Below are 14,394 nucleotides of genomic sequence, written 5' to 3' on the forward strand. Positions count from 1 at the left end.
TCCGTAGCTCTACTGCGCGCTGGATTTATTGTCAGACCAGCAACGCTTTATATAACCCCCAAAGCACTTGGGAATGCATACCTCAGTGTTGCTGAATGTTCAAAATGTTCACTCTTAAATGAGGTCTGCAGTAAATATGTATCATTACTCCAGACACTTTGCCCAGATGTTGATCATGGGTTTTCCATTAGCAAGGTGGGAGATGCTCCCAAGGACTTCTGAGTGGCAAGGGCTTGGGGGAGGGCATTGCTCGCCTGTAGCAGCACCTGCCTTCGCTCACAGGGCTCTGAGATACCTTGTCTGGGTCCTAGAAAAAGGGATTTTATTCTGTTAAAACAGGTTTTTTTCAGAAAACATGTATTCACTGTGGCTTGAGCTCTTTTTGCAAGAATGTCATAGTTTTAAGGAACCCAGTGGGAGAATTTGTTCAGTGACGATGAATTTTCTGCTCAAAATCAAAGTATGGGGGAAAAAATCCAACCCACCAACAACCACATCTGCCTCAATGAAGTCCCCTGGTGAGCCAACTCTTTTAAAAGAGGTTTCATATTTCCCTGTTGTTGAAAATCTTGAAAAGTTATGGGACATGACAGGTTTTGGTCCACAGTTGGATATAGTTTCTTCCTTGAGACTTTATGCAAAGCCAGCATAAGGGGCAAAGGTACAGCCACCCCCACAGCTGGCACAGGCTCAGGGGATGTCTTGGACAGGCCCATGTGTCCTCTGTTCCTGGGCAGGTGTGGGACACGTTCTCAGTATATGAAGAAATACTTGTGTCAGAAATCTGTAAAATTACTTCTTTCTCTTTGCTGAAAGATTTACAGGCTTTGTGGCAGCATTTCCTCCCATTGCTTTTGAAAAATAAATAAATTGTTTGCTTGCTTTTGTACCCCCGTTTCTCTAAATCCACTTAAATGACCCTGATAAACTGCCCTTTGCCCATAAAAATTTGAAGAAGCCTCAATGTTTTAGACAACGACCATTGCACATATCTTGCCCATCACAGGGAAGGTAAGAGCATAGCTGGGGGAGGCACTGGGAGCAGCAGATGAGCAGCAAGGCTGTCTCTTTGCTTCCGAGCTCTCTTTTTTGCTTAGTATTTCAAGAAAAATCCTGACAAATTCCTTATTTTTCCTGCATATTTTTCAAGCCACTTCACTGTAGGCTGTTTTGCAAACCACAGCTGTGCCAGGGAAGGAGAGCCTTCTCTTTTCACTGGGGGGTTTTCTAGATATATATTATTGCTGGGAGCTGGTATTGCTGATGCCTGTTGTTTTCTATTGTTAAACTAACTGCAATGCGTGACCGCCGTGTATCACTCAGTGATGCCTAATTTAGGAGATCAGTGATAATTCCTGCCATTGCTTTTTCTTCTCTCTCTCACTGCAGGATGTTTTCACACCAGAGTGCAAATTTAAGGAATCTGTCTTTGAAAACTACTACGTTATTTATTCTTCCACGCTGTACCGACAGCAAGAATCCGGCCGAGCGTGGTTCCTGGGACTCAATAAAGAAGGTCAAATTATGAAGGGAAACCGAGTGAAAAAAACCAAACCCTCATCACATTTTGTACCCAAACCCATTGAAGGTATGGAATCTGCCTGCTCCCTCCATCAGCGGAGTATGGGGGGGGGGGTTTGCAACTGCAGATTTGGGGGCTTCCTGGATGGGGGTGTTGGGCTGCAAGACCAGAAAGCAAGGACAGTGTTTGTAACATTTCAAGATGGTGCTGGGCGGCACTGGTAGCATTTCATCTGCTTTACTTCCCATGTAAAAAACTTTGCACATCATCCCAAAGGGGTTTCTCAGCTTTGGGTTGCTAGAGGATAAATTTAAAAGCCCAGCAACATGAGAACTTACTGGGAAAGGAAAGCAGCCCTCAAGCAGCCAGCAGCAGGGGTCTCTGGTGATTTTCCCAACTCATTCAGTGGGTTTCCAGTCCCATGCAGAGACAGTAGAGATAGGCTTTATCTCACCTGATTTTAGACTTCGAGACTGTGTTTATAGTAACAGGAGAGAAACGGGTCCTGCCAGCACAGCTGTGGATGTACTTTATGTGTCGACCCTAAGGTGACGTAAATAGTTTTTTTTCTCATTTGTAAAGACATCCGAGTTAGTCACTGGGGGTAGAGAAACTTCTACCATAGGTCTCCAAAGTTAGATGAGGTGCTATCATGCCATCTGTCTTCATCACAGCATGAGTGAAAGTCATGGAGTTGAAGTTTTGCCCCCTGTTGCTGACTGTACACTACTGAAGCGGGCCATGGGCTTGTGCCAGGGCATTGTGCTTTTTACAGGCTGGCCCCTGATAATGGAGAGATGTAGTGTGATGTAGTACTTAACAGGTACTAGCATGCTTTTGGAAACAAGGAGACCTCTTTTTTTTCTCTGGTTTGGAAACTTTTTGATCCTCAAACTAGGTACACCTTTCTGACCCCATCTTGGACCTATCAGTGGCCACCTCAGGGACACGGCAGCCTGGGGCTGACCTCAGCTGCGCAGTTCTGTGCCCCCTCTCACTACCCCCATGTTGGCTGTGGGGTCAGGGCTGGACACATGGAGAGAAGGAATGAACTGATTGATCCTTTCCTGACAGGTACCACTCAGAAGTGGTGGAGGCCACAGCTAAGTCCATGCACTAGCAGCTGTTCCCAGCTAAGGCGCAGGGGCAGACAAGCGTGTGTGTGAGTGAAAGGCCAATTCAGAAAGGCAGGCTGAAATTATCTGTTGGACCACTGAAGCAAAGCACAATGAGAGAAATTCAGCTCAGCGTTCCCAGTATCAGTGGCCTTGCACAGGAGATGGGGATGTTGGAAGAGCAGAGAATGGCCTGGATCCTCTTGTCCTACGCTTGTTTTCAACAGCTTTTCTGCAGCCAGGAGCTTTTTCTTGTTTATCTGGAACATTAGTAGGATTGGTGCCCTAAGTCCTCACTGAGTTTTGCTAAGGAACAGAGCCTGCTTCAGGCATGGGGTTGGTCACCAGCTTCTCTTCTGTCTCCTCCTCTCCTGCCTTGGCTGGGAGGAGAGCCTTTTGCAAGTACTAGCTTTCACAGCTGGATTTCCAGCTCCTTCTGGTATTTATTTGCTGCCTGGCTGGATGTTGGGACTGATCAGTGGGTTCCTTTGAATCCAGGCATCTTGTTTGATGTAGCGTGCATGGCATCTACTGAATGGCTCAATAGTTGTCTTCAGCATGCATTAAACTAGGCCATTCCTATGGCTTTCCTCATGGAAAGCCTTGAGTTAATAGAGGTGCCTGACCCACAGCGGAGTTCTCATTGCAGCAAATGCCACTCTGGCTTTCATTTTAAAAAGCCCAGCCCAGACCGAGAGCTTCCCTTTCCTGCAGTTGCATCCTCCCACGCTTGCTTCAATCACAGCTGTCACATAACCTCCCGAGCGAGTGAGCACTTTGAAAGTTGGCAGCCAAATTAAGGGCTCCTCCACCCCTTCCCTCCTCCACATGCTTTGCAGTCAGCCTCCGTGAGCGCTGCTGCATCAAAGAGCTGGCAGTCTCCCAAGCCGAGGCACATGTCAGCTTCCCAAAGCATTCAGCTGTCTGGGACTGTGACTCCAGACAGAGGACCCTGTTCCCAAGCCTAAGATTCATTGTAGGTAGCAGAGGCTTGTGGGGAGGGTTGGAGTAAAACGCGGTCAGCTCCACGTGACTTCTCTGTGCTGCATCCATCAAAGTCTCTGGGAGCAGAGCTTGCAAGCAAAGATGTTACAGAAAAGGGGCAATTCCTTCCCTGTTTTAACAGCTTCTTTCTCTTTGTCATGACCCTGGGGAAGCATTCAAAGCAGTCCCCTGCTATATTTGCATGTCCCTTCTGCTAAATGCTGTGGCACGCTCCCGTGTGTGGGCTTTGCTGCTTATTCAGGCCAGTACTTTGCAGCTTCCATCTGCAATAATGCACCCGGGTTTTCTTTTGCCACCACCAGCATTAGCCCTGCCACATGATGGCTGACACAGTAAAGTATGCAAGGAGGAATCTGGTCCCCTGGGAAGGAGAGGTGTTACATACATTGCTAGGAATCACTTCACCCACCACTTCAGTGGCAATTATCTCTGAGATTAAACTTCCCAGTTGTTTGCCACGTACAGAAAAATTATGCAGCAGCTTAGTGAAGAGAGCGCTCTCAGGGAAGGGCAACACAAAAAAGCCCAGATTGCCCTGGGAGCTCATTTGACTCCCATTGCTTCATCCTGCTTTGTGAATTCAGAAGTCCTGTCCCTTGAAGTTGCAAATGGGCAGTAAACTAATAAATAAATATGAAATACCCTCCCAGATAATTTCTAGGGACTACATATGTGTACATACGGATATATATACAGTGGTAGCTATGTATGTATGTATGTTATTGATGGCTTTTAGCAGCTACAGCTTTATGCTGTGCTAATCCCACAGAGTGTTTTGAGCCCTGTAGATTGTCAGGATGCTAGAGGTGTTCTGTACAAAACTCGCTAGATATCAACTGGAAAAGTTTTGGGTTTTGGTTTAGTGTAGGACAGATTTTTTTGGTTTAGTGTAGGATTTGTTTGTTTTTGGAGATAGTATTAAGCTTAATCAATATGAAAGCACAAAAAAACTTACTAAGTAATAACAGGGGAAACGTTAAGTTCTTCTCCCATCTGTGCACAGGCAAAGCCAAGGCAAACAGCCTGGCAGGCAGCAGCCGATGTACTGTGTGGTGCCAGTTTTGGTTAAAAACACACATACACAACACATATCTTTTGATATTTTTATTTTTGATCACTGATCATTCGAGCTAAATGAGCCCTTAAAGTGCAGACATATAGATTGAAGCAGACTGCACAAGAAATTAGCTTGACTATAATTGTCACTTAGACACCAAGCAATCTTTTAAAGCAATTTCAGTCTCTTTAAGTGTCTGTAGTGATTAGTGCTAGACAAACACTACCATCCACAGTGCCTTTTGTTCTTTTAAATAACCAAATGATCTGAAACAATGGGAGACTTCTGCAGTCACTTAAGTGAGAATTTTATCAGATGCTTATTGTGGATGTGCTCTGTTATTTGTATTTCCTTCTCCTTGAAGACATCACTTCCAGATTGCTTTCCCAAAAAAGCTCCCTTTCATCTTTCACCTGGCCCAAGCCAGGATGCATTTGGGGTGGCAAATCTGGCCAGAGAAGGCAGAAGACAACTATTCCTCCATGTGAGTCAGAAGAGCTGCCCCTAACTCCAAACTCATGGTACTTCAGCCCTCATGACATGAACACATATCAGCTATGAAGGTGACCTGTTAATGACTAGTCTGATCCATTTATTACCACTGATGACTATCCGTGTGCAAGGAACAGCAGTCAGATCTTCCCCAGTGTGTTTTCCCAGGGATGCAGCACCCCAGTTTTGTTAAAGCAGAGTTGTTAGATGTTGCAAAGAAGTACAAGACACTGGTGAGTGGGAAAATGTGGTAGGCCTCGTGAAAATGCTTCAGAGGTATCACCTTAATCTACAAAACACCCTAATAAGTTATCTTTGAAAAAAAGAAGGACAAACCCCACACTCTTTATCAGGCTTTGTTAACACAGCTCCTCTTTTGGGTCTGTCTTTCAAGTGGGCAGGCTTTGGTATGTTTTCAATCCCACACTAACTCACTTGTTCATCTATTAAACTCCTAATCAACTTATTAGATGGCAAATGCAATGTATTTTAACCATGCTTTCGCTTGGCTTTTTGTCATCCTGTGTTGCGTTTCTTACCTGAACAAACTGTGATTCCATCTGGCAGTATCCTGCACACTTAGCTGCTAGTAGATGGAAGCTCAAATGTCTCTGAAATGCATCAGCTGGGACCAGGTTGAGAACACAGTAATTAGAGGCAGAAAACGAGGGTGTTCCCTCCTGCCCTTTGCTGCTGCTCAAACAATTAATTCTCTCCACCCAAGCATTAGCTAATGCAGCCGCTACTGCAGAATCCAACACTCTGAGCTGTGGCATCCGTCAAGGGAAGGGGCCCATCTCCCGGGCTGCCTGCCAGAGGATGTGTGTCAGGCCCTGCCCAGACACCGATCCAGGCTGCCATCAGGTCACGTTGCAATCCTGCCGGGCTAACGACCTGCCTATGTGCTAAACAGCAACTTGGGAAAAATTTTGTTCCTCCCGACTCACTAGGGTCTGGGGCAGGGAAAGCCAGGAGTGAAGCTGGATGGATGGGATATAGCTAACATCCTTTAATAAGCTTTTCCCTGTATTCTAGAGAAAGGAAATGGAGTTTGTCGTATCCCCGGAACCTCCTCAACTAGCAGTGATGCCAGGTGAAAAATGCTAGGATCAGGACACAAAATGGTGCCTGCTTCCCGAATTCAGGCAGTCCCTGATGCCCAGGGAAGCCTCACAGGGTGGTTTTGGTTTCACTGTGTGGGTGGTGTGCCAGTGCCAAGCCTGGGAAGCAGATATGAGGCTGGGATCCTGTGCCAGTGCGTAGGTGAGAGATGGAGCTTCTTCCTGGTGCCTGGGTGACAGGCAGCCCCCTCCGTGCCTTTGTCTTCAGGAAGGATGCACCCCACTGACCCCCTTCCCCCCTTGCTTGTACCTCCAGTCTGTTCCTGCCTAATTAGGGAGTTGTTTCTTTGTGCAAAATTGGTTTCTTGTGCATGTGAATGGGAGGCACTGCTGGTTAGCAGGGAAGCAGGGAATCAAAAGCCGCAAGAACCTGACATGGGCATAGCTCCACTGCTGCTCACCCCCTTCCATTTGTGCCCGTGGCTCTTCAGCAGATCAAGCTAATGGCACCTTCCAATTAAAGCACAAATATGGATGTGTTGATTAGAATCTGGGACATAGGTGCTGATTATCTGATTGAAGCTCCAGAGCATTAGCTTGGTTTCCAGACATAAAGGGCTGTATTTGGCCTTGTGGGTGGCTGTGGGTGGGTGGCAGAAGCAAGGCAAAGCAGGGAGGGGACTCTTGTTCTAGCCAAATTGCTCATCCTTCCAAAGCTGCCTTGTGCTGTGTGCACCAGCAGACCTTCCAAGCGTCTGGGCATGCTGGCTGTCACACTGCTGCTAGTTTACCTTGGTACACATGACAGGGACAGAGTGTCTCCACACATACATGCACACACAGGGACCCTGAACAGACTCATCAGTGTGTGCTGGTCCTGAACCACAAGGAATTAGTTTAGAGCCAGGAAGATCTGGGCTCTCACAACAGTCCATTTGCAAACACCCCCCCTCCCTTCCCTGGTCCATGACTAACATCTCCACGCGTGAGTCACACTCAAGCTTCCTCAGTACAAGGAGTAACAAACTGCAGTCCAAGAGCTTATGTTGCACAACATGTCACACTGTCCTTAAAACCCCCACACATTTGCGGCTGTGTGCATACACAGCCGTGTGTCTGTGTGCACACACACACCTGTGTGTTGTTGTGCACATGGGTTTGCAGCCACTGCTGAGCGACGGCCGTCGCTCAGCACACGTGCACAAGCCTTTTGTGTAGGAGAATATCCAGGCGCTACCTTGTACATGATGCCATAAAAATACTGCGTACACTGATACTGTAGGTGTAGCTAAATACTGAAAATACACTTGTCCTATGCTGCTACAGATTTTTCTGGCATGGTCTGTTGGCACAGTGTGTCTGGTACAGAGGCTTTGACAGCTCTGACTGAAAAGCACAATGTGAGCAGCCTCTAGCCATTCCCCATGTCAGTGCTTGTATCATGCACTAGACTGGAAGATAAACTTGTAACTCCTGCCCTATTTGTGTACGGGGTACAGGGTTTCCTTAATTTTTAGCTGCAAATGTTGTTTACGTCTGTAGCCTGATTTATATTTATTACTCTTTAAGCCTAGTTAGCAGCTCAACGTTTTTGCCCAAAGGCCATGGTGAGAGGCAGGGAGCTGAAGAAAGGCAATGTGCCATGGTGCCGCTGCTGTGGGCTTTGCTCAGGCTCAGCCCTTGTGGTTAACATCTGGCCCAGCCTGATGGGGCACTGGGAGTGGTTGCAGGTAAGATAAGCTTAGTACATGCAGCTGCCTGGAGGAAGAGCTCACAGAGGTCTCTCCAGCTCCAGCTTAGGATCAGAGAGGTCAGGGTGAAGAGAACACTGCACTTGAGACAGAACTTTGTGTATGGGACATCAGGGATGCTGGGGCAACGCCAGCACAAATACCCAACTCTGCTGGGCAACCATTACTCAGAGAATAAGGTTGGACACAAAAGTGATGTGCATCCTCAGTGTCATCCAAAGGCTCTGCAGCTCAGGCTAAGAAATCACAAGGGCACAGGTTTTCCTAAGTTGTTAACCTTTTCATACTGTTCTTTAAGAGTTTGTTAGGTACTTTACTGTAACAGGCAAATTCACCATCACCAGATCGTTTAGTGACACTCACCAAGGTATGAGGGGCAGCTCAGCAGCTAAAGGGGGATGTGAGAGCCCTTTTCCTTCTGTTGCCATCATGCTACACACTTTCCTTGCAGCATGCAGACAGCACTCATAGTCTGGGCAGCCGACGGGCAGTCCTGGCATTGCTCATCCTGGCCTAGATCCATGGGACAAGTCATTAATTTTCTCTTTTTTTTTCATTTTCATCAAAAAATGTCTCCAGTAGCAATAGCAGTTTGCAGAGCAATATCTACCTTGCAGCCACGCTGGGAGGCCCAGCTAGTGTGTGTTTAAACTGCTTTGAAAGCCTTGCATGAGAAATGCTCATTGGGAAAAGTAATACTTTTTCACTGCTCATATATTCAATGCAGTATCCCTTCTGTTAATACACAGTTGACTGCACTTTATCTCTGTCCTGTGTTGTAGCACACTGCTATAACTGTTTATCTAGCTAGGAGTAAAATGCAGAGCAATAATGTCATTTGCAGCCTGCCTCTAATTGCCAGGATTTATTTGCAAATCAGGGGAGGTTATAAATATAAGTGCTTACATCGCCTTTTTATATATGGGGTATTTTTTTTTCATTTCTTCAGATAATTTTTGAAATTTTCTTCTTGTTGATTACCCGGAACCAAAATGTGATGGGCTCTATACCCTGTGTTTAAGCTCTGTGCCATTGCTTGTGACGTGACAGCTTTACAAAATGAAGCCGCACACAATCATTTCTCTCTATCCTAATTTTTGCAAAGATCGGGGCGTGACATTTGCAGTCTGGACTTACCTCAAGTTCTCAACTCCAGTGTGCCTGCCCTTGAGATGCCTCACTATTTCAATCACATCTGCACCTCACCACATTTGTGATGAGCTCATCAGAGATGGTCCCTTTGGTGTGAGACGCTGAGACGCTCAGCATGTGCCCCTGCTCTGGCACACCTCACACAGCAGAAGGACAGCCATGAGGACTTAGTCCACATGGTGAGTTGGCTAAATGGTTTATGCTACACAGGACATGGGGATGTGCCGTGCCTTGGGCAGACGTTGCCTTCTCAGGCTGTCTAGGCTAAGCAAGAACATTTTCATAGGGCACACATTGCTTAGCCAGAGTCTGGTGAGAAGGTGCCCTCCATCCGCCCTGTTCTCAGGTGCTGCCAGGTGACCACACAGAGCTGAGATGCTCCTGGCTTCTTGTCACTGAACTTATCCCCGTGTGTCTGCTCACGGCCTTGGCTGGCTGTCTTGATTTAGAGGGGAAAAAAAGAGAAGTGCTGAGAGCAGACCTCAGCTCTTGGCCAAAGGAACCAAATGGGCTTGAGTTACCACTTCCAGATCTAGAGCTTACTGCTCAGAAGGCTTGAATGGCACAGATGCAAGTGTAGTTTTGATTCAAGGCTCTGAAGGTCTTCATGTTGGAGGGGACTCGGCAATTCTTTGGCCTGTTATTAGATGATAGTCAGCATCTTGAGACAATACATGATGCTGTGAACTCGAATGTTTTTTTTTTTATATATGAATATAACATGAAAAAAAACAGTAAAGCACAGAAAACCTAGAAAGCCTTCTCTGTGAGAAAGGAGAAGATGCTTGTCTCTATCTGTGCCATTGGGAAGATCCAGAGACAGAAGGAGGACCTGACTGGCAGCAAGGGCAGGTAAGAGATCCTGCTTGGTATCAGGATCTACTGCTGGGTCACTGAGGTTTCTGTAAGTGTGCGGGTGTGTGTATGTTTGTATTGGGGCTGGAATTTCATTCTCACATACAAAGAAATAATTCATTATGGTCACTAATGTCTGTGGCTTCAGGGCTGTTAACGGGTATCTTTTCTGTTTGCAGTGTGCATGTACAGAGAGCCATCGCTGCATGAAATTGGAGAAAAACAAGGACGCTCAAGAAAAAGTTCAGGGACACCAACCATGAATGGAGGCAAAGTTGTTAACCAAGACTCGACATAGCTGACAAATACCCTCCCTTCTTCCAACTCCTCCCCTCCCACCCACCTACCCACCCCACCTGGCGAAACCTCACTGAGACGAAGACAACTGAGCAAGGCAGGACCTACTGGTAGTGGCTAGGAGTCCGAACTCCAGAATCTTTCTTTGTGTAGGACGAGGAAATCGAACCCCAGATCCTGCCTGTTGCAACGTTTTAAAAAACAAAAACAACAAAAAAATAGTGAAGAAAAAAATGTTTTAAATCAGGACTCCATTAACATTTTCAAAAGCAAACTGTTTGCTCTGTGATCAAAGGGGGAAAAAAATCTCATCTCTGCATAATAATAATGATAACAACTAATAAATATAATAATAATAATAAAGATGTTACCTTTAAAAATAAAACTAAGCTTTTGGAAAACTGAACTTAGCATATGATGTGCGAGAAACATGTGGGAAACACAGCCTGGGACTGTGCTTTCTGTCTTATACTTTCACTTCACATTCACATCACTGTTTTTTTTCCATCCCTGCTTCCCTGGGGATGGATGGGATTTTTCACAAAGCAGGAAAGGTAGAGATGGATTATGACTGTGTTTGCTCTGCTAGCAATAAAATATGGCCTGTCCAAATTAAGACAGTTATGGGCAACAAACTAGCTACTCTGTATTCAGCTTTTTTCATCTACGTTCAAACACTATGTAGTTATTTGTTGCTACTGTCACTGTGTGAGTTTGACCCAGGTCTGGCATTTTATGCCTTTTTATGATAATTATTTATATTTATAGGCTTGTTTTACTGTATTAGTTGCCAGGGGAATTTCAGAAATGGGTTTCTCAGGTCTCGCAGGATGAAGTGATCATATTTATTGGGGAAGAGCTAGAAGATAAAGGGAGGAAGGGATGGCTGCTTGCCTTAAAATACAAAACAGAGCAAGAAATGCTACTGAAATCCTTGCTGTCAGATGGAAATGATGAGGCATGTGCTATGTGAGGGGGTGGCAGGGATTTCAGTGATGGGAAGAAGGGTGTGGGGAGGGAGTAGGTGGGGTGTGCAGAGCAGGGGGCAGCTGCAGGGGAATGTGGGTGGTTGTATGCTTCCAGCTGTGCCAGGGTGAGGAGATGCTGCCATTTCCTTCTAACAGCCAGGCTCTCCCTGTGTGTTAAGGCTCCACACACATCTCATTTTACACATGTTCAAAACCAAGACTACAAACCCCTCTAATCCAAACCCTTACTGCTGTCAAGCCCTTTATGGGGTAAGAACCATGGCGATGTTGCAGCAATCTGGGTATGGGGTGGAGAGAGGGAAGTGGGGGGTGGGAGGGGTGGTACATGTCTCACAAATACCAGGGCTGCAGAGCCTGGAGAAGCACTTCAGAAGTAATGACTTCACAGATAGGGAACAGCAATGAAGAGTGTGACGGGGTGAGGTATGCCTAGTGCTGAGCCCACCCGCAGCAGCTAGGGCATTAGTGGGGATTTGCAAGTCTCTCCCTGTCAGGCACTTTCTCTCCTTGTAGTCTGGGAGTCAGTGGTGACCCACACACCCTCATTCCCATGGGTGGTACTGAAAAAGGACAACACGGGCAGATGCCCGTACACATTAACTTCAGTCTCTGACCTCTTTCAGCACCCAGGGCTTGCAGGCAGGAGCAGCAAATTGTAGAGGCAATAAAAATGTTACAAAAAATGGGCAGTGCCCTGGCTGAGGTGCCAGGGAAGTTTTTGCTGCTCAGGCCGTGGTTATATCTTCTGAGAAAGGTGAAAAGCAAAATGAATAAGCAAATGCTGAGGGGCCTGGAGAGGGCTACCAGGTCCGAACGGTTTGTTATACAAGGGAAAATAGCCTAAAGCCTTGCTGTTACAAGCTGGGCAAGAGTGTTTGTCGGTCATAAATTATGGCATACATGAAATACCAAATACCACCTTAATCCTTGAGGCTTCTTTGCTATCACAGCCAATGCCTTAGCTGGCTGGTGCCTACATGCTGTGACCCTGCTGTGGCTGCAGGAGACAGCGAGTGCCTGGGCTGGCCATGATGCGCCCTACAAAGCAGCTGCTGTCCCATGGGCTTCCAGCCCCGTGACATGTGCCAGTGTCGGTGCACAGCAGGGCTTGCTGAGCAGCTCCATACAAACACAGAGCAAGCAGAGAAAACTAAGGAGAGCGCCAAATTTCAAGGTTACAGAAGACTCCCAGGATCAGCATGAAGGAATGAATTTCAAGCACATCCTTCTGTGTTTTGAAAAGCTGAAACCGTGAAATAAAGAACCTCTTACCACGGCTCTGCTGCCTAAAGCTGCACTTATAGGCAGCTCCTCCATGCTATAGGGACACAGAGGGTGCCAGTGACTGCATGTCAACAGCAACAACCAACAGGGTTTATCTGGGGCTCCCAGTCTTGTCAGAGTGACTCCTGTCCAACTTAAAGCCCCCAGTCTCACAATGCTTGTGCAAGGTCACTAGTACACGTTCAAGTTGGGAACATACCCCATGCCCTTTCTGGTACAATTCATTGCCTACATTTCAGCTCCCTCACAAACAAGAGAGCACCCCAAATTAAGTGGTGTGGGGTAGGAGCGCTCTTTACTCACTGGAGAGATGTATATTCAAAGAAATAGAGACTCAAGACCACCGTGTTGAGCTAGCAGGTCTCTGAACTAACCAAGCCACTAAACACCAAAGCCATGGTTTAGGCACTGAATCATGGCCTTTCTCTGCTGCCCTCCGGGAGGCAAAGCCCAGCACCTCCAACAGAAGACAGCATCCATGGCATGCTTTGGTACCACAAGCCTCTTCTGGCCTCAGCCATGGGCAACTTGCCATGGTCACTGATGTCATCTAAAGCATGAGAGACTAAATAATTGCTGTGACCTTGTGTGCAGGACACTCTGCTTAAGGGCCCGGAAAGCCATGGGCAACAGCAGATCCAGTCCTGCCATGTGTTTTTTTTTCTGTTGTGTGTCCCACTTACCAGTTCCCACACTGGGCTTTTGCCTTGATAATTTTCTTCGGCCAAATTGCAAGAGTCCCTGGAAGTGCCACGTTCAGGACTAAAAGTCAAAATAACCTGCTCCTTTGGTCTATTATGTTTGAGCTAATCACCTTCATGCGACACTCATTGGGCTGGCCTGTAATGAGAGCTGATTAATCCTGCTCATACCCAGGGTCTGTGCTACTTCAGAGCAAGTCTTCTGCCATGTGTTGTAAGTGCTGGCTTTCCTTGCTGCTTGCTTAGCCCTGGCAAACCGTGAGCCACATATGGTGGCATAAACCATGATAAACCCCACATACACACCCCTTAGGAAATACCGTGCACTTCTTGATCTCTAAGGAAGCTGCAAAAATCATTTTGTGGTATATTGCAGGGACCCCTGACATCAGGATAGCCCAAAAACCAGTAAGGCTGCACAGCCCAGCTCCAGAGTGTCCACCTGCACCAGCTCCTGACTGGGAGCTGCTTGGCTCTGGGTACCCCAATGCACTCCAGATGCCTGTGATAGACCAGGGAGATCTGCGGTTTGCAGGTACCATGCAGGGTTTCATGCATTTTTTTTTTCTACTCAAATGCCTTGCAAGCTTTCTCCCAAGCCATATTTCAGAGAGGTGCTGTGGGTTTTGTTGATTATCCATCTGCCACTTCTCAATCTGCAGGGAAAAGGGGAGCCCAGAGATATTTTTTTCCTGCTTTGAGGTTTTTACAGCCTCTTCATTGCTTCTTTGTTATTGCTCAGTGTCAAAGTCCTGATGAGTGACATTTCTTTTGTTTCTTTCTTTAGACACACATGCCACAACCATTCAAGGAGCTTTGTTATTCAGTTTAACATTACTACAGTTTAACATTAACATGACTGCAACCCTTGTCTAGCCTATATGGGATACTAGCAGGACAAATTTCCTTCCTAGCTATGTTGGCATAGCATTGGGTAAACATCTAGCACAGAAAACGGCGAAGGAAAGCAAACAATAAAAAAGAAGGATGCTTTCATCTCACCTAGCCTATGGTAACTGTTAACTCTGCTAAGTTTGTAGCAAACCTTTGCCCTCTGAATAACAGATGCTGCTATGGAAGCACTTAGACATTAGAAGTCCAGCAGCAGAAAAC

At 46.5% G+C, this 14,394-nt stretch overlaps 1 protein-coding gene across 3 annotated transcripts in view; it reads left to right on the forward strand.

Annotated features, from left to right (window-relative positions):
* Positions 1–10,713, forward strand: part of FGF12 (fibroblast growth factor 12) — a 238,928-nt gene extending 228,215 nt beyond the window's left edge. For all 3 annotated transcript variants that reach the window (XM_075098956.1, XM_075098954.1, XM_075098955.1), the window contains exons 4-5: positions 1,390–1,588; positions 10,190–10,713. In XM_075098956.1, coding sequence (XP_074955057.1) covers positions 1,390–1,588; positions 10,190–10,308 — 318 coding nt within the window. In that variant the 3' untranslated portion in view covers positions 10,309–10,713. The remainder of the gene's footprint in view (positions 1–1,389; positions 1,589–10,189) is intronic.
* The last annotated feature ends 3,681 nt before the right edge of the window (positions 10,714–14,394 follow it).

Source organism: Phalacrocorax aristotelis, chromosome 7 (assembly GCF_949628215.1).
Source record: "Phalacrocorax aristotelis chromosome 7, bGulAri2.1, whole genome shotgun sequence".
Taxonomy (NCBI): Eukaryota; Metazoa; Chordata; class Aves; order Suliformes; family Phalacrocoracidae; genus Phalacrocorax; species Phalacrocorax aristotelis.